The sequence below is a fragment of the Chelonus insularis genome, unplaced genomic scaffold (genome assembly GCF_013357705.1).
Source record: "Chelonus insularis isolate UGA/USDA-ARS -01 unplaced genomic scaffold, ASM1335770v1 contig_276_pilon, whole genome shotgun sequence".
Lineage (NCBI taxonomy): Eukaryota > Metazoa > Arthropoda > Insecta > Hymenoptera > Braconidae > Chelonus > Chelonus insularis.
Genome location: NW_023276462.1, coordinates 113,203 through 139,490, shown reverse-complemented (window position 1 = coordinate 139,490; position 26,288 = coordinate 113,203). Strand labels below are relative to the sequence as shown.

The 26,288-nt window shown below is 30.4% G+C and overlaps 3 protein-coding genes across 8 annotated transcripts in view; 1 reads left to right on the top strand and 2 right to left on the bottom strand.

Annotated features, from left to right (window-relative positions):
• PlexA (plexin A) overlaps window positions 1–17,219 on the bottom strand; it is a 149,953-nt gene extending 132,734 nt beyond the window's left edge. Inside the window, exon 1 of one of the 2 annotated variants that reach the window (XM_035080383.1) lies at window positions 16,865–17,219. The gene's annotated coding sequence lies outside the window, so the exon portion shown is untranslated. Of the gene's footprint in view, window positions 1–15,331; window positions 15,894–16,864 lie in introns of those variants that run through there. The other variant, XM_035080384.1, reaches the window with a different exon arrangement.
• LOC118065230 (dynamin-binding protein-like) lies at window positions 13,683–26,278 on the top strand. 3 transcript variants are annotated; one of them, XM_035080387.1, is made up of 7 exons: window positions 13,683–13,998; window positions 14,528–14,833; window positions 14,943–15,042; window positions 21,810–21,987; window positions 22,065–22,183; window positions 22,276–25,341; window positions 25,686–26,278. In XM_035080387.1, exons 3-7 carry the CDS (start codon window positions 14,947–14,949, stop codon window positions 25,857–25,859), a joined length of 3,633 nt encoding a protein of 1,210 aa, XP_034936278.1. In that variant the 5' UTR covers window positions 13,683–13,998; window positions 14,528–14,833; window positions 14,943–14,946; the 3' UTR covers window positions 25,860–26,278. The 3 variants fall into 3 exon arrangements, with proteins under 3 accessions (XP_034936278.1, XP_034936279.1, XP_034936280.1); XM_035080388.1 differs by lacking the exon at window positions 13,683–13,998 and having other exon boundaries at window positions 14,426–14,833; XM_035080389.1 differs by lacking the exons at window positions 13,683–13,998; window positions 14,528–14,833; window positions 14,943–15,042 and adding an exon at window positions 21,516–21,707 and having other exon boundaries at window positions 25,686–26,277.
• LOC118065235 (putative GTP-binding protein 6) lies at window positions 18,703–21,407 on the bottom strand. 3 transcript variants are annotated; one of them, XM_035080393.1, is made up of 4 exons: window positions 20,992–21,399; window positions 19,694–20,910; window positions 19,199–19,400; window positions 18,703–19,106 (listed from the first exon to the last, which is right to left on the bottom strand). In XM_035080393.1, exons 2-4 carry the CDS (start codon window positions 20,708–20,710, stop codon window positions 18,880–18,882), a joined length of 1,446 nt encoding a protein of 481 aa, XP_034936284.1. In that variant the 5' UTR covers window positions 20,711–20,910; window positions 20,992–21,399; the 3' UTR covers window positions 18,703–18,879. The 3 variants fall into 3 exon arrangements, with proteins under 3 accessions (XP_034936284.1, XP_034936287.1, XP_034936286.1); XM_035080396.1 differs by having other exon boundaries at window positions 18,929–19,100; window positions 19,182–19,400; window positions 20,992–21,407; XM_035080395.1 differs by having other exon boundaries at window positions 18,929–19,106; window positions 19,182–19,400; window positions 20,992–21,401.
• Window positions 26,279–26,288: the final 10 nt, after the last annotated feature.

Below are 26,288 nucleotides of genomic sequence, written 5' to 3'. Positions count from 1 at the left end.
TATCAGTCTGATCGATAGTGTCGACTATTATTCGCGGCTACTGTCGACTTTTCAGAGCCCGAACAGGCCAACGACAGCGATCGTATTCGCACTGCCGACAATAATTCAGCTGCGGGAAAAAGCCCTATGTCGGTTCAACGCTTAAATCGATTCAATTTAAATACATATGCGTGTATACTCTCTTTTATAGCCTCACCCTTATTCTCATGTTCTTCCTCTATTTCTTTCTCAGTAAACTACATATGCGCATCTTGCTTACATATGTATGTACCTGACAGCTTTTTATGCCGCAACTCCATAACCGAGTTGTCAACCGATGGACAAGAGCGATCGATGAGAATAACCGATTCGACATTCAACTAAGCTAAGAGACATCTCAATAGTCGTCACGATTATACCCAGATATTCACGAGAATTTCAACTACTTTCAAGACAAATTCTTGTGAATGTCGACTAATTATGATAGATAACAATCATGCTTCGATTCATTTCATTATCTTAATTGTTACTCCAATTTTTTTATCACTGACAAATGATTGATTTACTCAATAATATCAAGTTTTTAATAAAATTCAATCAAAGATTAATTTATCAATTTAATAAATAATTAATGATGTGAGAATAAACGTGAAATATTTGAGGAAGAGTAGAAAAATTGACGAAAAAAATAAAACTAAAAAAATTCTGAGCAGTACGTAATATTTATTCGAATTCTCAATCGTTGAAAGATGAAATAAATTTGATGATCCAGCGGAAATTTAATCCCTGGGGATAGATATCACGACCGAATATTTCAATTCGTTGGCGTATAACTCTTGAGTCTACAGCCTTCATTGGCAATGGAGGAATGGGAAGTATAAGAGTTGAAATGTCGTAGCAAAGAGTAGAATAGCCAGGAAATATAGTCTCGACCCAGGGCGGAAGCGCGCGCACATGACTATAGCACGTTCTTTCGATTCATACAGCGTTCGTCAATGAAACACGACCAGACTCGTCGTATTACCCGAGTGTCGCGTCGCCGCGTGCTCGAAATCTCAATGACTCTATTATCCCACTTGTCGCAAGGGAACTTGTATGTCGCCTATATATGCACTTTTTCTTCTTTATCCCATATAATATTCTTATTTAACAATAAAAGTTTCAAAATGAATCTATTGAAGATATTTTTTCATATTACATCATCTATTCATGAATGGTAATTGAACCGAAACTACGCCGAAATACTATTGCAAATTATTTTGTCATGGAAACTCTGAGTTGATTGATATCTATTTCAATTGTAGCACGCAAATATGAATAAATTATCTTCACAAAGAAGTATTTAATTAATTTGTCAACATTTGTTATTATTATTATTGATTAATATCAATGAGCTATAATCGTTCGCATACAATTTTTAATAACAAAACGATTATTTCTTGTAAATTTGATAAATAAAAAATACATGTAAGTGATAATTATAGTTTGATATTTAAATAATTAACACAATTCAAAAGAAATCATCATTTAAAGCAAATATCTCTAGTAGATTCAAGCTGTCTCACGAGAATATCTCAAATGCTTGCATAAGTATTTTAAGTCAAAATGGAATTTTCAACAAATAGTCTACTGTCCAAATATTTGAGATTCATTATTTAGCTCGTGTTAGTGAGACACGAAGAATTTTAATGATTAATATTACACCTCATCTTACTATTTCGTCTAATTAAATATTTTTAAAACATAATATATTAAATACTTGACTTAATTCACTTTAATGAGTTAAAATTGAAAAGAATAGTATAATCAAATTTAATAATTGTATTCTTTATAAAAAGAGATACATTAAATGATTTAGAGGACATGAAAATCATAGAAGAATTTAATGACCATCAGTGTAAATTAGAGAATTTAAACATTCAAAATGAATCTGACTTGACTGAGATTGTGAAAGAGTGGATGTTAAACACTGGAGAAAAAGAATAAATAACTAGTCAGCTGAAATACAATCTGAAGGACGAAGGGTGGCATGAGATTAGCATAACTTTAGCTAAAGAATCGACGTCGTTACTGAGTACATCCCAACATCACCAGATATCTCCACATATAGATTACACTATACCTACATCTTCCCTATTTCAAACTCTCTGAATAACTTCACGAATGAAGGGTAAGAATACCACTGACTAACTCTGGAGAAATTTTACAAGCAAAACACTTGGACGATTAAGCAGCGTAAATTATGTAACTGAGGCCGAGATATATATATATATATATATATATATATATATATATAGACAACGAGGAATTATCAACTCATGAGATAAATTCTCTCACGAGCCCGTTAATCTCCTGAAGGTACTGAGGGTTGAACTAGATGCTTTGCATCACTAGCTAGGTTGTTCACTGCTCGTCTGGTATATAATAAGGGTTATGCTATCTTTGCCAGTAAAAAAAAAAGGTCTTAGGGAGAAACAGTATACCAGCTAAAGGAGAGGAACCCTATTGAAGTTGATGACGTATACTAGCTAGTGAGTTCTCCTCTTGCACCCCCATCATAGCTCGGTACGCATTTCACTTTCCCTTCTCAAGGCGCGCCCTTCTTTATTCTCGATCTTCTTTAGCTCCTTCATGCACGGTCTTGCCCCTTGTCGACGATATACACCCCAATACACTTGGAAACAACATCCCCCTCTGGTCTGAACACAAGAAAGAAGAAGAACGAAAAGCATCTTGAAGCAGATCCTTGGCAACACGTGCGGCTTACGATCGATTGTTGAACTTATCCATAGTCTTCCTTCCTTCCTGATGGACCTTTTCTTTTTCCCCTACCTTCCTTCCTTCCTATGATCCCCTCACACCTCAGAGCACCTCGACACGCGTCAATAAATTCGAAAACGACGACGAAGCAAACAGCAACGTCATAAATCTCCAGAATGGAATTCCACTAAACGATTTTTGGACTTTGAAGATATGTGTATGTGTGTGATAGACTTTGAAACAAGTGTACGAGCTGTTGAAACGTTGTTAAAGTTTTTCCATTCGTTAAATATGAAGACAAGTTTTCAAATAAGGTTACATCCTTTTGGATCAACGCACCAATACAATACAAATCGTTTCGAGGAATTGTTTCTTTGAATATGGTGATTAGATTAAATGAAGATGTGGATTTTTTTGTTTCTGATTTTTTCCATCATACGTCACACACACTAAACACTGAACTTAGATCAACCTGCATCTAACACTACATTCTTCGTCGCGAATGAATAATAAAATACGTACAGTCCAAAGAGAAGTAGAAATGTGAGTCGACACCAAGTGTAATGTGATCTCGTATCAACAGCAACGTATTTCCCGGCACGCGTGTGAACCAGGTTTATGCATTCCACTGATGCATGGGTGATATTCACGAATATTTGCATCATATTGAGGGAAATAATAATTAATTCTATTCGAAAGCCACAGTGAAAAAAAAAAATGGTTTTTTGATATGCTTACGGTATTTTTTTTTCTTACATTTTTTATTGTTTAAGCAGCATCTAAGAATACTTATTTATATTTTCATTAGCATAATAATTAACATTGATTGTAATTATAATTTAAAATTATTTAAAAATAACAACTTTACAATTTTAACTGTTGCATTAATTAAAAATATATTCTTTAATCAGAAATTATTTGCATTTGTACTAACAAAAATTAGAATAATAAATTTATTTTACACTATAAATGTTCATTAAATGATTTTTTGTGATAAAAAAAACAACCCGGTAAAAAGTTAGTACTTTTTTTCAGATCTAGCTTAAAATATTATCAGAAGAATTTCGTTATCTTAATTAAAAGATATATCTCAATTGTTCTTATAAATAGTTGAATATTTTCTTGATTCTCGTATCTTTCTGCAATATATTCTTATATTTTTCTCTCTACTACCTTCCCTCTTTTTAACAGAGAATAAAGTTTAACAAGTTATGTCACGACAGGTACAAAATTGCGTCGGGGTGATTCATGTTTTTCTCACAGAAAATTTCTCTTTACGATGTCTACTACACAACAAATATACTCCTAAAGTCTCCTTCTATTTGATCACCTACATAATTTATTTATTCGACTTAAAATCGTGGTAAAAACCGAGCAGCTTTCAAGATGAAAGCTAAAAAAAGCTTTTGATCAAATAAACGTTTGTGGTAGAGAAAAAATTTTCTTTTAATTTCCTTTCATTCGTTCGTGCCTACATTTTATTTATATAAACTCTCTAGTAATATGATTGAATAAATAGTTTTTTTTATTTACTTTATCATGATGTTAAACAATGAGTCATGTTTTAAACAAAATTCCGTGACAATGGCTTTTATACGTAGAACAAAAAAAAAAATAATAGAAATTTCAGAGGAAAAAAGTGATGCAATGTAAAAGGGGTGATTCACCCTATGCTCGAGTGACACATTGCGTTAATCTCTCCCGCAAAAGAAGGAGGTCGAGAGTACTGTACTACTTGCACTCGTACAACGACATAGTGACTTTACTGCAGGTAAGTGTAAGTAAAGTAGAGAAAAAAAGAAATGGGGAAAAAAGGAAAAGCTGTCTAAAGAACAAAAGCAAAGATGTTAAAGAAGAAGCTAGAAGCGACAAGTTCTTCTTACATGGACCTTTATAGACTCAACAAACCACGCGAATAAGGTCATTAAAAATCATTTATTTTACATTAAACACAGTGTATACGTTTATTTTAGATGAATATTTTTTATACAAAAATAAGAATATTGGTTTAATTTTAAAAATCCCTGTTGGAAATTATACGCATTGTAATTTCTTTCATAATTTTTTATGATAATTAAAGAGACATTATATAAGTGAAAGCATTATTTTAAATGAGTTGTTTTAATACTAAACAAAATTTTATTTATCAAAAACAAATTTCCTTGAATAATTAATTTATTATTTAATCGATAAAAAATTTTAATTATATATTAATTAGCTTTAAGTGACGAATAATTAATACAAACATTTCACACTTTTACTTCATTTTAATTGTTTTCTTTAATTCTCAAAAATAAAAAATGAATTTTAACAGATGGTATTTAAAATATGTATCATCATTTCCACTGTATTCATTAAAATGACATTGATTTTATTTTCTATCACAAATCACCTTAAATAAAATCTATTAATTTGGTTAAATTCTTTATTCATTGATATTTCAGAAAAAAAATATATATATATATTTCTAAATTCACTACCATCTAAAACAAATTCGTTAAATATTTCTCTCTAAATTCTACCTAAAATTTTCATATCTTAACAAGGAAATGTGACATAAAAATTTCAACAATTTCACTATTCAATTCTAATCGCATGAATCACTAATTTCCCTAAATATTGCAAATTCCGACATATACATAACAAAGTTCTCCCGAATTTCATATTAAATGAAGATTGAAATGTAAATCCGAGTAAATGATTTGAATTGAAAATGATCGAGCTACGAAATCCGGATAAATCAAATATGAGTATTCTTTAATAATAAACGTATTTTCTTAAAGAAAGATCCAATAATTCTTTCTCACTCATACTAGAATTCTAATGATTCAATACTCTTGTTCTGAACAGAATAATTAACAAAGTGATGATTATTTAATTAAAATCTCAACAGATATTCTATTAAAATTATAATTACATCCATTCAATAGTAAAATAATAAATTAGTCGATAATATTATATGTAAAGATATACTCACAAACTCATTAATTTTACTGAATTTTATATAGATATGATTACGTTAAAATGGTGGTTTTGTATCCAAATTTCAATAATCTGGTATTAAACGATATTACAAAGTGCAGTCAACCGCACAAAATTATTACGATGCGACGAGGTAGATTATCCGTTCACTTTTTTTTTTTCTTTAAAATTCTCTTTATCTCTTGTTTCTTTTACCCGTTCATTTTCAACAAGAAAGGGACACTAGATATAATATACATAGTTGTATACACATTTGGACGTACCAATACGGCCCTGAATATCATGACTATGAAATTTATATCGTGAAGTAAACTAGCTTGGATGATAACTATAATCGTTGGACAGTCACGTAGTGAAAGAGAGAAGAGACAATAGATTAGTCAAGCATCGATCAGACATAAGACAACTCTATTCATATCCATATTAAGTAATAAAAAGAAAATAGAGAAATATAGTGTAACATGAGGCAGATAAAGAATAATAATACACACTAACAAATGAAAATAAATGAGAATATTATAATATAATCAATAAATAAATATCATTAGCTACATTTTATTTTTGGATCATTACTTGAAGGTAATTTAAATCATTAAGTTGATATCAGCGTCAATTATATCCTATTTCCGATATTTTATTTATTTCGCTTTACATGAATGACGGACATTTTAATTCATTATAATAATAAGGTGTCAGAAATTCTAAAGATATTTTGGTTTACTTCTTGTGTTAACTCGTTTCGACAAAGTCAATTTTATATGGTGATAATTAATTTTTTTCTTTCTTTTATTCATTCTGGATGGTTGGTAACAGTGTGAAAACAGTATCTCAGTTAGTAGTAGTAGTTTTTTTTATATTTTGGAGCACAATTATTGTACTCATTGTTTTCGGAGTAAACAGTTTTTTTTTTATCAAATAAATAAATATTTAATTTTTTAATTATTAGTTATAAATATCTGATGGCTTTAATAATTTTACTGAAGAGAATTTTTTTAGCAAAAGGTCTTAACTGATAAAGTTTTTTAAACTATGTCAATGTAGTGAGGAAGGATTTTCTGTTGTACGAGTACTGAGAATAATTTAAAATTAATTTTTAATAATATGAGATAGTTTTAAATATGATAAAAAAAGGAGTAATAGGAATACACGTAAATGATTTTACAGATGAATTTGATATAAAAAGAAGAAAAGTTCTCGGAAGTATAATTTTTTAAGCTGATAAAAAGTCATGATAAAATGTAATAAACTTTCAATTCTTCATTAAATGAAGAAACAATGAAGTAAAAATATAACCTTGTCATTGGACTGTACGCCCTTGAGCATTTAGCTAGTAATAATCAAGGCAAGTATAAAGGTAAAAGCTTGAAGCGTGAAGACGAAACAGTGCTGCATCACTAGCACAGAGTGAGTCAGGGGAATACCAACGAGAAGAAAAAGAAATGAGTCAAGACATGAAGACAGAGAAGTAGAATAATAAGATGAGAGTCAAGAAGTCGTAGACGGCTCTTCGTCTTTAAAGCCCGAGAGATGGCAAAGTTTGGAAAGCTCGAGGCGACTGAGCGCGGACGCAGGGTTGAAATTTCGAAGGACTGAAAAGTTGGAGTGAATGTAGAAGAGAAGAGATGCCTGTGGCCACAAGCCCCAAGAGAGAATGCAAGAAAGGACTACTATATGCGACTACTCGTGAGACGACACTGAAGCAATACAACCGAGCCAGAAAGTAAAATGAATAAGAGAATGGACAAGTGAGAAAAATGGCGATAGATAATGTTTAGACCAGGATAAAAGCCGAGGCCAAACATATTTACACTCACACACAACTAACTGTACTTTATGTTTTTTTAATATTTTTAATAACTTTTCACAAAAGATCTAGATAAATTTATGTTTTTATTCTCATATTTATGTTTTGGAGTTTTCATAATAAATTACGAATAAAATTATTTCTTCATAATATTTAAAGATAAATGAAGTAGAAAATTATAGAAATTTCATTTTTAGTTTTAAAATAACTCATTAAATATATTTCAGCATTAAGAGAGAAATTGAAATATTTTTGGAGCAAACATTATTTACAATGTATAATTATTTTCAATTTAACCATCTAATACTTTGGAAATATTTCATAGCATTCACTAAAATTGCGCAAATAAACATAAAAACAAATATTTATTAGACAAAATTCAAATATTTGAAACTACAAAATTTAACTAAAGACTCTTATTCCACCACAATCATAATTTGGAGCCCATGTGTGTATGCAGAAGACGAATGTCAAGATACATAAGAGGTAAAAAAGAGCGAAAAATAAAACAAAAAGATAAGAGCCAAGGACGGAGGGAGCAAGAAGAAACTGACGAGTATATGCACGCTTGAACACGCGAATCAGAGAAAGACGATTGAACAAGAGAAAAAAAAAATGAACGAACAAAGTCTCGAGAGAATGCAGGACTCGTGTTGAGTCAAGCAAGCCCTTCTTTTCTCTCTCTCTCTCTATACCGGACTCTTTCATAATTTCTCTCTGTCACGATCTGTCCATATCGTCGTCTTTGTTCTCAAGAACATAGTCTATCGGCTTCCTGGTGCCTATTAAAATCTTTTCTCTTATCCCCATACTCTTCCTCAATCATCACTCTCTCTTTTTCTTTCCTCAGCTTCATCATGGGAACTAAACCAATTCTTGCAAATACTAATCGCAGGACGCTCTCGGGGTTTCAACCGTGACAAACTCAATAGACCTCGAGAGAAAAGGAAATTAAAAGTCTCAAAGAGTACAGAAGAATCCTTCATATTAACTGAGAAACATTTTTAGTCATGGATCTGAAGGCTATTCTTATTTTGATGAAAAAATTACTACTGAATACTAAAAACATTTGGGATAAATAAGGCGGGCTATTCATTGTGGTCATTCAAGGTGGATTTAAATGATATGAATTCAACTATAATCATTTGAAAATATTACTTTTTTATAAAGTTGATTTATTTTACCATAGAATGTTAATGTTGCTATTAATTAGTTAAAGTATATTATGTCAGATATTGCTCATCATTTCAGTTAATGGTAATGATGATAATTATTGTAACAAAAAAAAAGTCATCTTAAGCTCGTTATTACGATTGGAGTGGATATTACTACATTCAGAGAATTATCATTGTAGAGAATGGTTATTTGAACTAATTTGTGACAGAATATTTTATTTTATCTTCAATAAACTCTTCGAGGTACTAAATTCAATAAAATTGACCTCAATACAATGGAAAGTGAATTTAAGAATTCTTTAATCATTGAAATTATGTTGAATATTATTAAATATTACTGAATATAGTCATCATAATGTTATATAATTAAATATTAAAATTCATTGAAATTAATTGAATGAAACGTTCACAGTATTCACATCTCCATCATGATTATTGAATATATTAATTTGCAAAATATCCTAGTAGAAAGATAGCAAAAAAAAAGTGACCATTTATTTGAAAGAATTAATCAATGTGACGCTGACTATGTAATACACCCTCCATTGGAATTTTATTCTTCACCTGAAGATGAGAATTCCTTTATTTTTTAAAAACATCCTGACTTTCTAAAGAACAACAATAGAAGAAAAGAATGTAAAATTCATGAAAAATCTATTTACTAATCGACACTATAGAATTTTCTCACTTTTTATAAAGACTTTTTTATTACTAACAAATAATTCTTATGAATTTGTAATTTTTTTAATATTATATTTTTCATGAATTTACAATTTATTTACACTCGTAATCATTTTTTTACTGGTAATAAATTATAAATCCTAACAGCTATAATTAGAAAAAAATTCAATTTCAATATCATCGATAAAAGAGTCTCTTTAAATAACTCTAAAGCAATAAAAATGACCTATACACTGATTATACTGGAAATATAATAATTTATTTGCCTACATAGCCACAAATGGTACATACAACATTGTATAAAACAGTTTAGAAAAATCTATATCCGTCACTCTCGTACCATTATCCTGTACGCGTGACTCTGGAGGAAATATATACAAAGAGATATTAAGAGAAGAAAAAAAAAGTGTAGAGAGGAAAAAAATAGTGATTATGCTTCAGCTTTTATTTGGATCCAAATGCATTGTTGAGGCGAGAATGAAAAGGAGACAAGGCGTGTGAGACGAGAGGTATAGAGTCGACGAGAGGGGACTGAGAGAAAGGGAACTGAGAAACTGAGAAGAGGATCTCTCTACACAGCATCAAGGTGAGGCCCCGAAGAACACAAGAGAGGTAAAACACACGAATGGAGTCTGGCCATGTACTTCTCTTGAGGCCCCGTGGGATTGCTGGTGGAGAGATGTTGCTTCGTTGCTTCTCCTTCTCACTCTCACGGATACAAATCCAAGATTCTAGGACTCAGGGATGTATAGATGTATTTACAAACGTGGGTTCACTATCACAAGCAAACACGAAAGCATATAATAGTACTATATAGTCTCAAGAGAAGGAGCTCAAGTTTTTTTTATCCTTTTTCTCGACCACCGTGGCTTCATAGGTCTCTTTCTTCGCGACTGGACGTCCATTTTACCCGTTGCGTCACAGTAGGATTCTCTTTACGATTTAATTCTCGTTAGAAACTAAAGTATTTATTTTTTCTTACATCTTATTTTTATTATAATCATTATAGTTATTTAAAATAACTTCTACTACTACTACTAAGTGGAGGGCCTAATTAGAATTAATTGATTAAAGTTATTTAAAAGTTTGTTGATGATGATTGAGCATAGTTTAGAGGATTTGTTAGTTATAACAATTATCGTAAATTGTTTGATGTTGTAACAGTATTGAAAGAAAAATTGTTTCTCTTTTGAGGAGAGGCCCAAGGAAGTATGAGTGTATCGTTAAATGAAGAAACTATTTTATTATAAATTCTAAGTAAATTATTGGATAATTCAAGAAATTCTTAGCTTATCAGTAGCAAATCGTTAAGGAAAATTTTTTTTCTTCTTTTTATTGCAAAAGAATGTAAATTCAAAGTCATAAAATGAGTGTTTAGAATAAATGAATATTTAATTCAGATAACTGAGATTGTTGTTGATTAAAATCACTACAAACTATTTTTATACTGTCATAATCTTTCTGACTCGTGACTTTATATATTATATTTCAAGTATACATATTACATTGTATTGAAAACAATTTTCCCTACATTTCCAAGTATTTTTTTTATTCAATAGAAATTCATAAATTTATTAGAAAACAATCAACTCAATTATTTTATCAGTAATAAATAACTTGAAAATAGTTTCATTACAAATAAAAACTCTAGTATATGTCTATAAATTTCTCCTTAAACAATTAATAAATATTAAATCAACATTTGTGTTTATGAATTTATATAGAGACATCTGAAATTAGTCAATAATCGAAATATATCAAAAAATTGAGTTACTCATTCCTTATACGTTAAAAAATTCAGATTATTTTATTATACGCAATATATTCTAGTAAATCATGAAAGTATGAGATTTTTAATTTAACTAAAATATATTTCGATTATTGACTAACTTCATATGTCCATGTAAATAAATAGAATTTCATACAGTAGATAAGACGTTGATCAATTATCTCATTAATAAAAGACAGGTTATTAAATAAAATATCGATCCAGGTATTTCAATAATAAATATAATACACTTTAATTCCTTGTAAAAAATATTAATTGTTCTACATGAATAAAACGAAAAATTTAAATTAATAAATTTTAATTAACAACTGTCGTTCATAAACTGCCTACCTCTACACTAATCGTATCATAATTTTCCCATAACACACAGAAAAATTCGAAAAAAAGAATCACTATACTATTAACAAATAAATTTTTTCTTCTCTATCATACAAACAAAATTGTGCAATCAAGTTTTTTTTCTAAGAGTAATAATTTTAGTCAGGCTAAGAAAGAAATGAATACAAAAAAAAACATAAACGTGAGGAAAGTTGGGTGTTGTTGATTACAGCTCAAGTATATATTCAATCTACCAATAATTGGACCCTTCACCTTACATTATGCGTGGGTTTTGAATTAAGTAGAAAGTGAAAGAGATGCGAGTAAACGAAAAAAAAATCTTGATGAGACTTGATGTCCCGTTAGCGTCAGTATTATGAAAAAAAACCGCAAATAGATGGATTATAAATCGAGCACATGTGTCGAGTAGAATAGAATTTATAGAACGAGGTAGTTGATAAAAAGAATGAAAAGCGTGTGAGCTAAAAACCGGTCAGTGTATATATACCCTCCCTTTTCCCCTTCAAGCAAATACTCAAGGGTAATCCGTCTAGATCTCCTGTTATTTCAGGTACTCATGTAATCCTTCCCTATGAATCGGTTGTTGTTCTTTTATTTTACTTCATTTTTTTTTTATTATTATTTCCAATTCTCCACTTTCCTAACACCCAGCACAACTCCTGACAGGCGTGTACACACATAGACAACAAATCAGGGTTGGAGATTTTTATATGGGTACAATAATAAAAGGGGCATTGAATTAAATTGTTTCTCGTGCACAAAGTACACCAAACTAACACGTTCTTTCATAAAACGCGCGTACCAAAGTGTCGGTCACACTCTGTCGAACATGTCCGGCATAAGACTTGGATTAGCTATGCCGACACGTTCACGTAATTAATAAACATTTTCTCGTACAGTCTACTTGGAAGTCAACTAAAGAAGTCGCTATAACGTTGTCATCGTCGTCGTTGTCGCGAGAATTAGATAACTAGGTTTTGCATTGTCTTGCTTGCACCCAAACACAAATAATGCACGTTGATTAAATAATTGAAAAAATATTATAATAAAAAATTATTTAATCGCAGTTATTAAAACTAATAAAAACACTAAGTTAATATATTATAAGTTTTCATTTATAATTAATCGTTCATAAAAAATCGTTATATAAGAGTTGTTTGTTTAATTGAGAAAAAAATGGCAGTGATTTTTGTAATGTAATAAATCGTTGAGAAAATATTTGATTATTTATATAGCAATGAATTTAATGGATAATATGTTGCATATTTTAACCTCTTTATTTAGGTTCAATTACTGAATAAATATTACTGAGGGTGATTATTAATGAAGTGAATGAATTAATGAATTTTTTTTTTTTAATATTTATAGACATGATGTTGCAAAAATACTTTTGCAATGATCTAATAAGTATTATTTATTAATAATAATAAGTGTTAAGTATGTAAGTATCTATTACACATGTTTTTTCTAATTAATTTCTTTACACTTTAAAAGTCCATTTAAAAAACTGGTTAACTCATTGCGGAATAGTTGCTCCGAAAAATTAATTTCTATTAAGTAATATTTTTATATTAAAATCTATTTTACATAAATGTTTAAAAAAATAATAAATATTAATTTGATGATCCATTGAATCTTAATTGTGAATATCTAGTTTACAATCTTTACTCCAATTTCATTTAATCTATAAATAACTGTCTCTGTATCATCATAATGATATTTGAGTTAACTTTGTACAAGAAAATGCAATCAAATTGCGATACTTCTTAACAGAATCGTGTCAGTTTAATTAAATAATTAAATATTTATCAAAACATTACATTCAATTGAATATATGTTTACAATAACAAATCATGTAAATCTCCTCAAAATATAATAATAATTAAATGAAGCAGCACAATAAAGATGTTAAAATGGTTGATATTTAAACAAAAAATATTTTTTCTTGATAATAATGAAGTCTACTTTTTTTGTGTCACGAATTTCCTGTTGAATAAAAGAAGAAGTAACACGGCCGATTAGATATGTATAACGGGGAAAAGGGAAGGTTAAAACTATCCCGGTTTTTGTTATAATCATCTACAAGGGAGGGTAGAAGAGAATAAGGGGAGCACAGGCGCGGTTTTAAATGCCGGGAGCCACGAAAGCAGACCGTATTTCAGTGCAACCCATGCCTTAGGCGCCGCGTTTGCCTCAATGGTTGTGCGTTCTTGAGGCAATTTGCGATCAGGTTTGAATCAAACCGGCGGATAAATGTTCGATTAATAATCGCCGCCTTCCATCGAAGGTCGTACAAAATAAGAAAGAAGCAAAGGACTTGCGGACGCACGCGATTCTTGTGACCAATTAATCGAATTCCACAAGGAATTAATAAAAGATATTACTCCTTTTGAATTATTAAGAACGATACGGAAAACTCTTCAACTCACTTTGAAATTCAAAAATTATCACTTTTTTTTTTTCAAACGGTGTCAAAATATCTGAAAACTGTAATATAAAACAACTATAAGTTATTTCATTTCAATCATTATCAATATACGTTTTTTTTTTTTTATTCAGATAAATGGTTGTTTTAAATTTATCAAATGTTTATCTTTATGAAAAAAAAATTAATATCACTGAGTAATTCTTAGAAGAGATAGTCTGTATTACTTGGCATTTTCTTAGAATTAATGTAATTATTGTTTGAAAAGTACTGATTATTAAAAAAAAAAAAAAATCATATTTTATTATATCGTTAGTGATTTTGTATTTTTCTCTCTCTCTCTCTCTCTCTTTTTATTATTATTAATCACTAAAAATGAATACATTAGAGCTTAAATAATTTTTATCAAGCCAAGTAACATTAAAGTTGATAATAAATAATTGGAGTAGGAAAAACATTGAAAAAAATTCATTGATTGAATATTATTACAATTGACTTAGTTCGATAGAACATAAAGCAGATATGGATTATTAGTGATGCATTGAATGCGATGTAAAGAGTCGTTAAAATAAAAATTTTTGCAATCTCTAAAGTTTTAGTATTCTTCTAATGGCAGTCATAAAGGAGGGAAAATACTAAGACTGAAGTTTTGTTTAATAAACATTTATATGGTCAGAGGTCGCGTAACGAGTCCATTTATTTTTTGTATCCCGGTCGACCCTGACGACTTTTTTATTTGATGAAGGACGAAGAAAGTGTGGATAGCAACGTGAAAAAATAACAGACAAATGGTGAATTCCGCAAAGCTCAAAGGTATCCACGAAGAAGCGAAAAAGAGACAGGAAGAGTGATTCAATAGCATTACTATTCCACTACCACTACCACGGATCAACGTACCAGTCAGTAAAAAAACACATACATATGAGCATATTCAAGTGCATGAGACAATGATCCTGGCACTTTTGCCTAAAAATTTCGACCGTCTCATCATATAACTCCTTTTTATAGCCGCATGCCTTATTCAGACGTCGAGCGGACTCATGGCTCAGCCCCGTTGACTCTTGGACAGCTACGAAAAAGTCGACCTGTCTTGCCTGGAAGCAACCAGGTAACTGTCTTAAGGCAGGTATATATGTGTCTTCGAACGGTATTTGTGCATAAATTCCACACGAGAATTACGAGGACACGTTTTAAGTGTATTGAGATTTTCTAGGCATTACTGCGTCGCGTGTGTCCATACTAAAAACAATTTTATCCTCAATTTTCTAGAATAGTAAGGTAAGTTTCGTTAATTACTATGTATAGCCTATTTTAACAACCATGATTATGAGAATCGTCCAAAATTCTAGTGAAGATGACCTTTGGTTTTTTTTTTGTTTTTTATCAAGTCAACTAACCGTGTTTCTGGCGGCTTCCAGCACTCGTGCACCCTCGTCGATCAACTCACTCCTTGCCCCCTCAAATGCGCAGAATCATTTCGGACGGCCGTTGCCTTCGATCTTTTATCACACTTGAAAAAGGTAACAACCCTTATCCACGGAGCTGATTAAGCACTTTTACCATAGGATATTTCGCGTGGCCGATAACACGCGACCCTTTCAGTCGCTCGACCGGTATTGCACGCTCACACTGATCACACTATTCGCTCTACAAGTGAAAGAGAACCCTCTCCACGCACCACCGACTTGACCTTGCTTCGTGTTTTTTGTTTTTCACCCGTCTGTCCAGCACCAAAGAAGACAGGTTTAACCGTATTTAGATCCTTTTCAAAGAGAGTCAACAATCTCCTGCTGTCACAAACATTAATATTGACTCAAAATTCTTAGATTTCTATAGTTGTATATGAATATAATAACACTCTTTAATTATCAAATACTTATGATCACTTTGACAAAATTTTATTTTTATTTATCACGGTATTAATCTTCTTTTTTTACAAATACCACTTCACTATATCAGTAAACAATTATTTAATAATTTTCTTCCAAATTAAACTCATAAATTTATTTTGTTTTATGTATATATATATATATATATATAATATTATATTCGTTATTTATTTGTTTATATTTATTTGATGAATTAATTAATAATTGTTATTATATGTTAATTTTATTGATATATAAAATAGTTGACGGATATGCACACACTTCGATCACTTGTAAACTTTACCTCACTTTATTTTTTAAAAGCCTGAAATATTTTGATCTTTTCAAGTCTACAACAGTTGAATGAATGTAGACGTTGAATCACTTAATTAAAACGTTTTCAAATGTAACTATGACGCGTGGGCTCCAGGAACGTCGATGAGAACATATAGGTAGAGATGAATTACGAATGGAGCGTAGGAACACGTTGTGTTGAGCTTAGATGAAAGCATCGATGTCGTGCATAATTCGATGTGTCACCAACGTTTTGCCTATTATCACTATTGTTTATTATAACAACAATAATTCACCCGTTATATATATATATATATGTTCGATTGTATTATTGCTCGTGTATCATTTAAAAAAATTTATCAAAAATCTGTCTTGTTGTCTCAGCCCAAATGCACAAAAATGGGGCTACAAATTCTTGTAGCGGTTACTTCTCGAATGAGAAAGAGAGACAAAAGGACAGAGGAGGAGGGTTTTCGTTAGGGAGAGAAAGAAGGAGCAGAGAAACGGAGAGAAAAAACTGGCCAAGCCGCAAGAAAACGGCGAGCCCTGCCTCCCACGACACACAAATACACGCGCACGCACACTCCGTGAAACACTCTCCCTCAACTTGCCGGCTTGCTCTCACTTTGCTTTCTTTCTATCTTTCTTTCAATCTATCTTTATTCATTAATTATCTTCTCATATTTGTGTTATCTTTCTCTTGTCTCTACTATCTTGAGACTTGTCGTCAAATCACAAAAAGTTTCAATACAAATATATAAAACATACCAAATAATAGACACACGAGGGTTCACTGTTCTTTAACCATGATCAAGTCCACCAACGGCGCGCAATCCCCTGCTCAACGGCGCTAAAATGGCGATCGAAGTGACAGCTACTCTCGCGCCGGATCAATTGAACTATCTAAGAAACACAATGACTGGTATTTTAATTAACTTAACACATTTCACTAACTCTCTAATCCTCCTTGTTTTCCAGTGGCTCCTCACGACTTTACTATTCTCTCACGCGTCTCGTACACACACCCTCAGCACCGTTGCACCCTCTTGACGCTCGATGGTAGTTTTATATTCGTCGAAACACGCCACGCCACTCACTTACGTTTGTACTCGCCCGGATCACTCACGGGACTGAACTGGGCTCTTCAACTCTCAACTTTATTTACTCTACTCAGCCGCTAGGCGGCCAACACTAACGCCATCTGCTTCATTTTACTAACCGTTCAAATTACATTGATTATTTCAAATACTCATATTCTATGATCAAATCAAACCTCACATCTAGAAAATGACCAATCAAAAACATTTATTTAATCTTCTCTTCAATAAAAATTTCAAATAAATTTTTATGTAAATTTTTCGGCCAAACACTGTTAAATGGAAATAATAATAAACTGTACATCTATTTATGCATTTAATAAAAAAATACTATTTATGTCGTTGTTAAAATTCTTTTGTATGGATATTTACCTGCAAAACAAAAAGTTTTTACCTGCAAAGGTAGATATTTAAAAAGGGATAGGACTTTTGGTTGTTACGTGATATAGTCATGGTTTACCTGTGTATTATACAAAATGTAAAATAGTCAAACTAAAAGCTAGAAAGAAGCGAATTTGATGGATTAAAAAAAAATAAAAAAGTTACAAGATGGATGGGCTTTGTTGATTTGCTGGAGCACGTATTAGAAATCTCTTTTTAATCTTACTTTAGATACTATTCTTTTACAATTTTTCATTTTTACGAATGTTCTTTGTATTATATTTGTTTCTAGATGCACAGAAACATTTTTTTTGTAATCAAAGATATACAAAACAATTTACATTTATATTCATTGAAACTAAATTGAGTTATATTTATCGTACTACCTAATCAATATATTTATAAAAACTAATATTAATAGATAAATTTTAATTTAATACTAACATTTCAATTGTATTAAGTAATTTATAATTATTATAAAAAAATTCAATCGAATAGTTTAAATGGTGAAAAGCTTGAAAAATGGTGTAATTAAAATGATAATATTAATATTGGTTTATACAATGAGAAATAAAAAGCATCGGAGCGTTAATTAATTGATAGACCATACAATGTTATTTAACTTGAATATTGTGTTTACGAACATCGTTCCAATACAGTACAGTCAATCGGTCGTGTAATCATCGACTCATAACGAGTGTATCGAATCGACAATTCGTAATTAAAGCACCGGGCATATTATAATTGTACAAGCTTCACTTAATGGACAATCACATTACATATTTACGCAAATCTTTTTCTATATTTACTTTATGCCAAACCCCATATAACTGTTATTTGTATTATTTTTCGTTCACTTCATTTTGTGAATGAATATAAAAAAGCATAATTGAGAAAAAAGTCACTAGATCTTCTTCAACCACGTGCCATTTGTTTGATATTTAAAGACTCATATGATGCTACAAGACGACACGTGTTCTGCACGTGTACTTTATACAGAGAACAAAATTTTCATCAGAGAACGTGCTTTTTGAACGACTCGTAGTCACTTCAATTATTTCTCGTTGGTGATCTTTTACTTATAAATAACTATTAATGTCATTAATGTTTATAAAACATGATCCTAAACATGTATCAAATATTTTATCATTAGACTGATAATTCATTCAATGAAATTTATTAGTAATTATAGTTAATAAATGAAATATTTACTAAATGATTTAAATAATTGAATTCAATAATGCCACCTTGGATGATAATTCATCCAATAAATGCAATAAGTTATTGACATTATTCCTAAGAGCTCTATTCACTCAAAAATTTTTTAAATTTCATAATTTGGAGATCTGTTACAAGTACTTTTAATACCATATACTGTAAATTATTTGGATCTGGAGTAGCATCAGTGACAGTGGTTTCTTTATACAACCAAGCAGCAGCAGTACTTCCTGACTGAACTCGAATCTTGATTAATTTTCGTCCTGTCACTGCTAAAAGTTCTTTTTCAATTCGTTCTCGTAATAAATCTGTACCTAAATAAAAGTCAATTATAAATTCGATAAATTCAATTAGATTAAAGCTGTCATGAGTACAGATAACTAAATTACCAAAGTAAATAAATAACCTGTCAAATTCAGTGCTGAAACAGCCATAACGTCGTTAGAAACACTTCCTTTCGGTGCAACGTCACATTTATTGGCAACTTCTATTATTGGTTTACTGGTTATTTCTAATTCTGACATTATATTATTTAGTGTTTCTCGAACGTGCTGAATTTGAGCATCTCTATCTGGGTGACTTGCATCATATACGTGGACGACAACATCCTAAAATTGTTTGTTCATTAATGAAAAAATTATATTGTTGACAAATAATTATTGACAATCTGTTAAAGTTTCTCTATTTTTTTGTAGGACTAATAAAATATTTCTTTAATTTCTCCATTCCCTGAATGGTAATCTCTTAATTTTGTTTTGACAAACGAACTGATGACAAAAAATTTATATAACAACTTTCAATAAATGATGAAAATTTACTCATCAATTGATAAAAAATAAACGTCAAAATGTATTAAAATCGTTTTTAACAGTAATGCTGGTAAAAACTAAAAAATACAAACCGCAATTATAGCATCTTCAAAAGTAGCAATAAAAGGCTCTAAAAGTTCTTCTGGAAGATCTTGAATGAACCCTATTGTATCCATGTATAAAACTTTCATTCGGCAAGGTAGCAATCCTTCATGTGAAGTTGTATCAAGTGTGGCGAATAATTTATTTTGTGGCACTAACGATTCATCGTCTGTAAGTGCTTTTATAAGACAAGTTTTTCCAGCATTCGTATATCCTACAACAGCAATAGTTGGTATATTTCTTAATGTCCTACTACTTCGAATTAACTTTCTGTGTGCTTTTAATTTTGCCAATGCCGTGTTTAATTTATTTTCCCGAGCATGTAAAACCATTTTACGCCTTTCTGTTAAATTTATTCTGCCATTAGAGTCTACACTCGCCCATGCGATTTTCTTCCATATGAGCGATAATTCAGCTACAGCTACTTGTAATTTCGCTTCTGCTGTTTTTGCATGCTCACGAAATATTTGTATGACGATTGAGTAACGATCATAAATATCAACTCCAAAAATTTTTTGCAGTTGTACAGTTTGAATAGGTCTTAATAGTTCTAAACTAATAAATACTGCAGTAATTTTAGGATTAGATTTAACTCTTTCTGCTAACTTTTCCAAATTTCCACGTCCAAAAAGTTGATGTTTACGAAAAGTCATCAATGGTATACGTTCTGAACCGATAACTGACCAGTTTGGCAATGTTCTAACCAAAGCTTCAGCTTCTAGGAGCTGAAGATCAGGTGATGTATTTTTTCTTTTTGCTTTTCCCCATTTAATATACGGCTGGATTATCAACACTCCATGACCATACATACTAGGATTCAGAAATTGTTGAGCAATTTCTTGATATTCTGAGGTATGATTCAATTCACCCATTGACATTTCATCGTTAGTTATATGTAAAAATTTTGAGAAACCTTCAAATGAAGGGTAACAATTTTTTTTATATTTTAAAATATTATTTAAAGAATTAAGCTGCGTTAAACGCATAATTCTTTGAACAAAATGCATCTTCTTTAAAACTATATTTATCTATTTTTTAATTCTATAATAATAGGTATTTTCTACATGTTTTTCACACCGTTCTTTATATCTTTTCATAACAGAGTATGATAGAGGAATTGCACTCAATAATCCTGTTAATAATCTCAATTCAACAGTGAGAGGTATGAATGTTATAGATTTCATAGCATAAGGAACTATGAATAAACCTGTAAAAAAGAAATATGAACATATGATTTATCATCAATTATTGAATATCTGAATAAAATTGAATTGAAAACCATTCTTACTGCCCATAAAAGTTGCACCTCCCAGAGGAAAAATCCATCCTACACAATCAGAATGTTTATCTTGAAAATCTTTTATCGATATTAATATTTTATTCTTGTTGATATCATCAAGGTTATTTGTTTTTCCCACAGAATTTTTTTTGTCATCATTCATATTTCTTAAATCAATAATCATAAAATTACTAAAAAGATTTTATTTTCATTATGTAATAAACCGTATTTTGTTATAATATGTAGCCAGCATTAATACACTTGAATCGAATCCTTTGTTTATCAATAATTAAAAACAATTATCAATTGTAAAATTATTTATCCATGTTTTTTTAAAAATCAACAATTGCTATTTTTATTAATAAAATAATATTAAACTTTATCAATAACTATAGATTTATTTATTCTCTAACATGTGAGTAGTTGTGTTATAACTTCATTCCGTACAATCGATTCTATCCTCGAAAGTTTTAAATCGATTTAAACTTGACCACGTGGCTCATGAACGGCTAACTTCTCGTTTATTAGTCGTCACCAATGACGGTGAAATCTGTCAGAGCTTTATTTTTTATATTAATTTTTAATTTTTATTCATTTTTTTAAATTAAATACGATAAATTTATTTTTAAATTAACATGGAACGAGGAACATTAACGAAAGTCATCAATGATTTTTTTACAGTAGTTGATGGTGAATTGAGTCTATCAAAAGGAGATTTTTTTTTGGTACACAACAAAAACAAGTGGCTCACGTTATATATATATATAAAAACGTCATTCTAAGAATTTTATCTTAAAATTACTAAATATCATTACTTGTCGTTTCAGATCCATGACGTCATTGATAAATATTGGTATTACGGAGAATCTCGCGACAAGAGAGGCTCATTTCCTTCTAATCACTTACATAAGGTTGATTTACCTAATTGTGACAATTCTGAAAATATCTTCGTAGCTATTGCTCCATTTCAAGGTGAACAAGAAGGAGATCTATCATTTTCTGCAGGTAAAATTTAAATCTGATTTTGTCTTGGCTTTTATTTTTTATTATATCAGTTAAATCAATTGGTTTTTTGTCTTTAGGAGAACTTGTTATTGGAGAGCAGCAAGTTGGTACTGACTGGTATTTTGGTCGTATTAATTCAAGAACTGGAATATTTCCATCAACTCATGTTTGGTTATTGAATCCTTCAATACTTAAAGTACGTTTACTTGTCTTTGACGTTTAAACAATCATATAAATATTTTATAGGTGGAAAAGTGTCACATTATTTAGGATCTTATTTTCTTCTAGAAAAATACTTCAAATCGACAAGTAAAAAAAAAGGCAAAAGTAAAAGCATCGCTAAAAGCACAATTAAATGAAGAATTGGATTTAGCTGCAGGTGAAATAGTGACAGTATTAGAAATTTTAGGAGACGGTTGGGTGCTTGGCGTTACATCGGATGGAAGGAAAGGAACATTTCCAGAAAGCTTTATAATATATATTGAAGATCATACTGACAGTGGTATTGATTTAAGTGATCAAGCCTTTGGAGGGAGCATGGATCCTTTTCCGGAATCAGTTGCAAGTGAAGGAAAAATTTTTAAAGATTTCGGATATTCAGTTCCAAGCCTATCAATGGAAGAACCAGCTCCTTCTTACTATGATTTATTTCCTAATGCAAGATCTCAACCTCATCATACAGACGTATATGAAACTCATATTCCAACTAACAATACAAATCATAAATTAAATTTATTAGGAGAGAAACCTCATGCCATAACTTTGTACCCGTTTAATGCTCAATTCCCGAATGAATTAAACTTCAAAGCTGGAGAAGTAGTTCATTTAATTAAACATATTGATTCAGAGTGGAGTGAGGGAACTATAGATAATCAAATAGGAATTTTTCCAACGTCTTATGTTAGTATAATTGTTGATTGTTATGAGAATAATGATGAACAAACTCCAAAAAATTATTTAGAAGCAATAAGAGTATATAAAAAATTATTTCCTGGAGATAAGATAAAAGTGCAATATACTTTCAATGCACAAATGAATGGAGACTTGAGTATAGACGAAGGAGAAATTGTAACAGTAGTAGAAACAGTTAATGATGATTGGCTTAGTGTAAAAAATAAACATGGAGACATAGGACTTTGTCCGCGTGGATACTTAAGTGATGAAACTCAAGCACCTACAGAAGTAGAACAAGATATCGAAGATTTCGTAGTAATTCGGAATCCTGAGCGAAATTTAACTGAAGCTGAGGAAATAAAACCTAAAAGATTATCAGAACCTCATCGTCCAGCACCTCCAGCTCCTGTTCCTGGTTCTACTCCATTATCAAAACCATCTATAACAAATAAAGTAACGAATGAAAATGAAAATCAACAGAACATTAAAGTTGATGAAATCGCAGAAGCAAAGCGAAAAAGAGCAGACCAAAGACAAAATGTTATATCCGAGCTTGTAATTACTGAAAAAGAATATGTTAGAGATTTAAAAATAACATATGAAACTTTCCATCTATATGATCCAAGTATGTTAGAAATACGAGGAATAGATGTATCAATTTTGTTTGGTAATATTTTAGAAGTAATTCACGTTGCTGAAGAACTTCTAGATTCTCTATTGAAAGCGATGAAAGGTAAAGATGAAAACGAACAAATGATATCTCCATGTTTTTTACAAATGGCTGATAAACTTCAATCGGTATATGTAAAATATTGTAGTAATCAGGAAGCTGCTCTATCTTTATTAAAAAAGTATGAAGAAAACAGAGATATAATGATAGTCTTCGAGAAAGGGATTGAAACTCTTAGGTATCAAATTGCCTGTTTTGATATGAGTTCAATTTTAATCAAACCGGTACAAAGAATCTTAAAGTATCATTTGATGTTATCGGAATTATTGAAATGCACAGAAGATGGACATCCTGACAAAGTTGGTATTGAACAAGCTGGTAAAGCAATGACAGCTGTTGCGCTATACATCAACGAGTACAAAAGACGAAAAGATATTGTTTCTAAATATTTAGATTGTGACAATACTTTAATAGGTAAAATGTCAAAACTAAATATGCATTCAGTTGCTAAAAAGTCTAGTAGATTAAGTGCAAAATTGGCATCTACTTTGGGATTGACAAATATACCTCCAGATCCAGTATTTGAAGAGCTTGAAAGACAATTTAAATCTTTAGAAAAATGTGCATCACAGTTAATAGATGATATAGAGCAGTGTCTCAGTTATTTAAATGAAGATAGTGCTTGTGGAGAATTAATATCTGATTATATTAATCAGTTCTATTCTGGAGTGAATAACAATGAAGTTTATCAGTATCACCTGATGCGAATGATGATTGCTTCAAAAAACATGGCATTATTTAGAGATTCAATAAACAAAAAAGTTATTCAGCCTATTAATTCTTTAATAACCATGCTTGAGGGGCCTGCAATGCTAATTACTAAAAGACATGATAAATTATTAGATTACGATAATGCCATATCAAAAGCTGAAAAAAACAAAGAATCGCGAGCAATCCAGGAAGAGTTAACGAATACAAAAAGTAATTATGAAGCTTTAAATCAACAACTTCAAGAAGAATTACCAATATTGATTGAAGCATCAACGAAAATTATCGTTGCGTGTATTCGAGAATTTACAAATGCACGGAAATTACTTAATGGTAGAATCATGCAGCAATATTTAAATTTACCTACATCTATAACTCAATCAGCATCAGGCGATATTCTTCAAACATTTTTAATTAATCATAACTTACTTTGGAATCAAATTTCTCGATTTAGCTTTGCTGGAGTTAATCCTAAAGTTGAAGAAGCTAAAGTAGATATGTGTCTTCAAAGTGAAAAAGCAAGAATTGCATTAAGGCAAAGGTTTAGAGTAGAAAAATTGTACGTTGTGCAAGAGGATTTAATCAGTATTTCAGATTTAGATTTAGGAGCAGCCAAAGGAACGATTGTAGGTATAATAAAGACTCAAGATCCGATGGGAGATTCTTCTAGATGGTTTGTTGACAATGGTACTACCCAAGGATTTATTCCACGCCATGTTTTACAACCTTTAGCTCAATTGCAATCTTCATCTTTAGTTCCAACTATAAATAATGATGTTGTCGACTCTCGCACAAATTTACCTGACCTCATATCCTTGGATTCGCCAGAAAAAATAACTAATATTGATCTTATATCACTTGAAAGTCCTGAAAAACAATCTAAAACTATTCCTTCAAGTTTATCACAATCTTCATGGTATTTAAATCTTGATGAAATCCATAATGATAATAAAAATTATCAAAATTTACCTATTGAGCCTGAACCTGAGCCTAGTCAAAGATATCAAAATTTAAAGCCTATGGTGAGTTTCAATAAATGATAAATTCTCATTTTTTACAAACAAAATATTCCTGAATATCATCAATCATTTAATTATAATTTAATCATTTTGTATATTATTATTAGTATTATTATACATGCATTTTAAAATATATTTTAGAAATAAAATGTGTAGATTTTTTATTTATTTTTTATTTCATTTTTAGAATAAATAGTGTACAATTATATATATATATATACCAAAAGTACTTGAAAAGAGTAACTTAAATGTGTTACGATAAATCAGAATTACAATAACTGGAGATAGATTACTCATGTCATTGGTACTATTATAATTGTAAAAAATGTCTTATTTTATTTTTTCAGTTTTACCACGCTCGGTATGACTTTAATGAAGCCATACCTGGTACTCTTGCCGTTAAAGAAGACCAAGAATTAAAGCTCATTAGATCCAAGGATGAAAAAGGAAATACTGAATGGTGGCTAATGGAAGATCGTGATGGGAAAACTGGATACGTACCTAGTAATTATTTAAATTAATACAACTTTTAAAGAATGATCCTATCAAAGAATCAATTACGTTGAATAATTTACCCAAATCGAGTGCCTTTTACTTTCCAATAGATTCATTATTGATTATTTAATTGCCGTAATTATTCAATATCTCACTACTCAGAATCTCCTTAATCTGTACTTTCATTTACTTGTGATACGGAGTAACAGATTCTATTAATTTTATTTTTGAATTAGTTAATAAATTGCAACAATTGTAGATCTATTGTAAATTATTTTCGACAATTCTATTTTTTTGTTTTTTATTGTTGAACGAATTTTTTATCAGAGCTTTATATACAGAGTAATTTTACGTATTTAATACGCAGTTAGAAATAGATATGTGGTTGAGGAGAGAGAGAAAGAGAGTGAAATGCTGGACATTATTGAAAAATTATGTACTATAAAAATTTTTTT

What these genes read in the sequence shown, in the direction of transcription:
- LOC118065230 (XM_035080387.1), top strand. Translation starts at nt 14,947, where the DNA reads ATGCCTTATTCAGACGTCGAGCGGACTCATGGCTCAGCCCCGTTGACT. An exon ending in AGATCTATCATTTTCTGCAG is followed by an intron (nt 21,988 to 22,064) that starts GTAAAATTTAAA and finishes TTTTGTCTTTAG; the next exon opens with GAGAACTTGTTATTGGAGAG. An exon ending in TGAATCCTTCAATACTTAAA is followed by an intron (nt 22,184 to 22,275) that starts GTACGTTTACTT and finishes ATTTTCTTCTAG; the next exon opens with AAAAATACTTCAAATCGACA.
- LOC118065235 (XM_035080393.1), bottom strand. Translation starts at nt 20,710, where the DNA reads ATGCATTTTGTTCAAAGAATTATGCGTTTAACGCAGCTTAATTCTTTA. An exon ending in TTGAAGATGCTATAATTGCG is followed by an intron (nt 19,401 to 19,693) that starts GTTTGTATTTTT and finishes AAACAATTTTAG; the next exon opens with GATGTTGTCGTCCACGTATA. An exon ending in TTCAGCACTGAATTTGACAG is followed by an intron (nt 19,107 to 19,198) that starts GTTATTTATTTA and finishes ACTTTTATTTAG; the next exon opens with GTACAGATTTATTACGAGAA.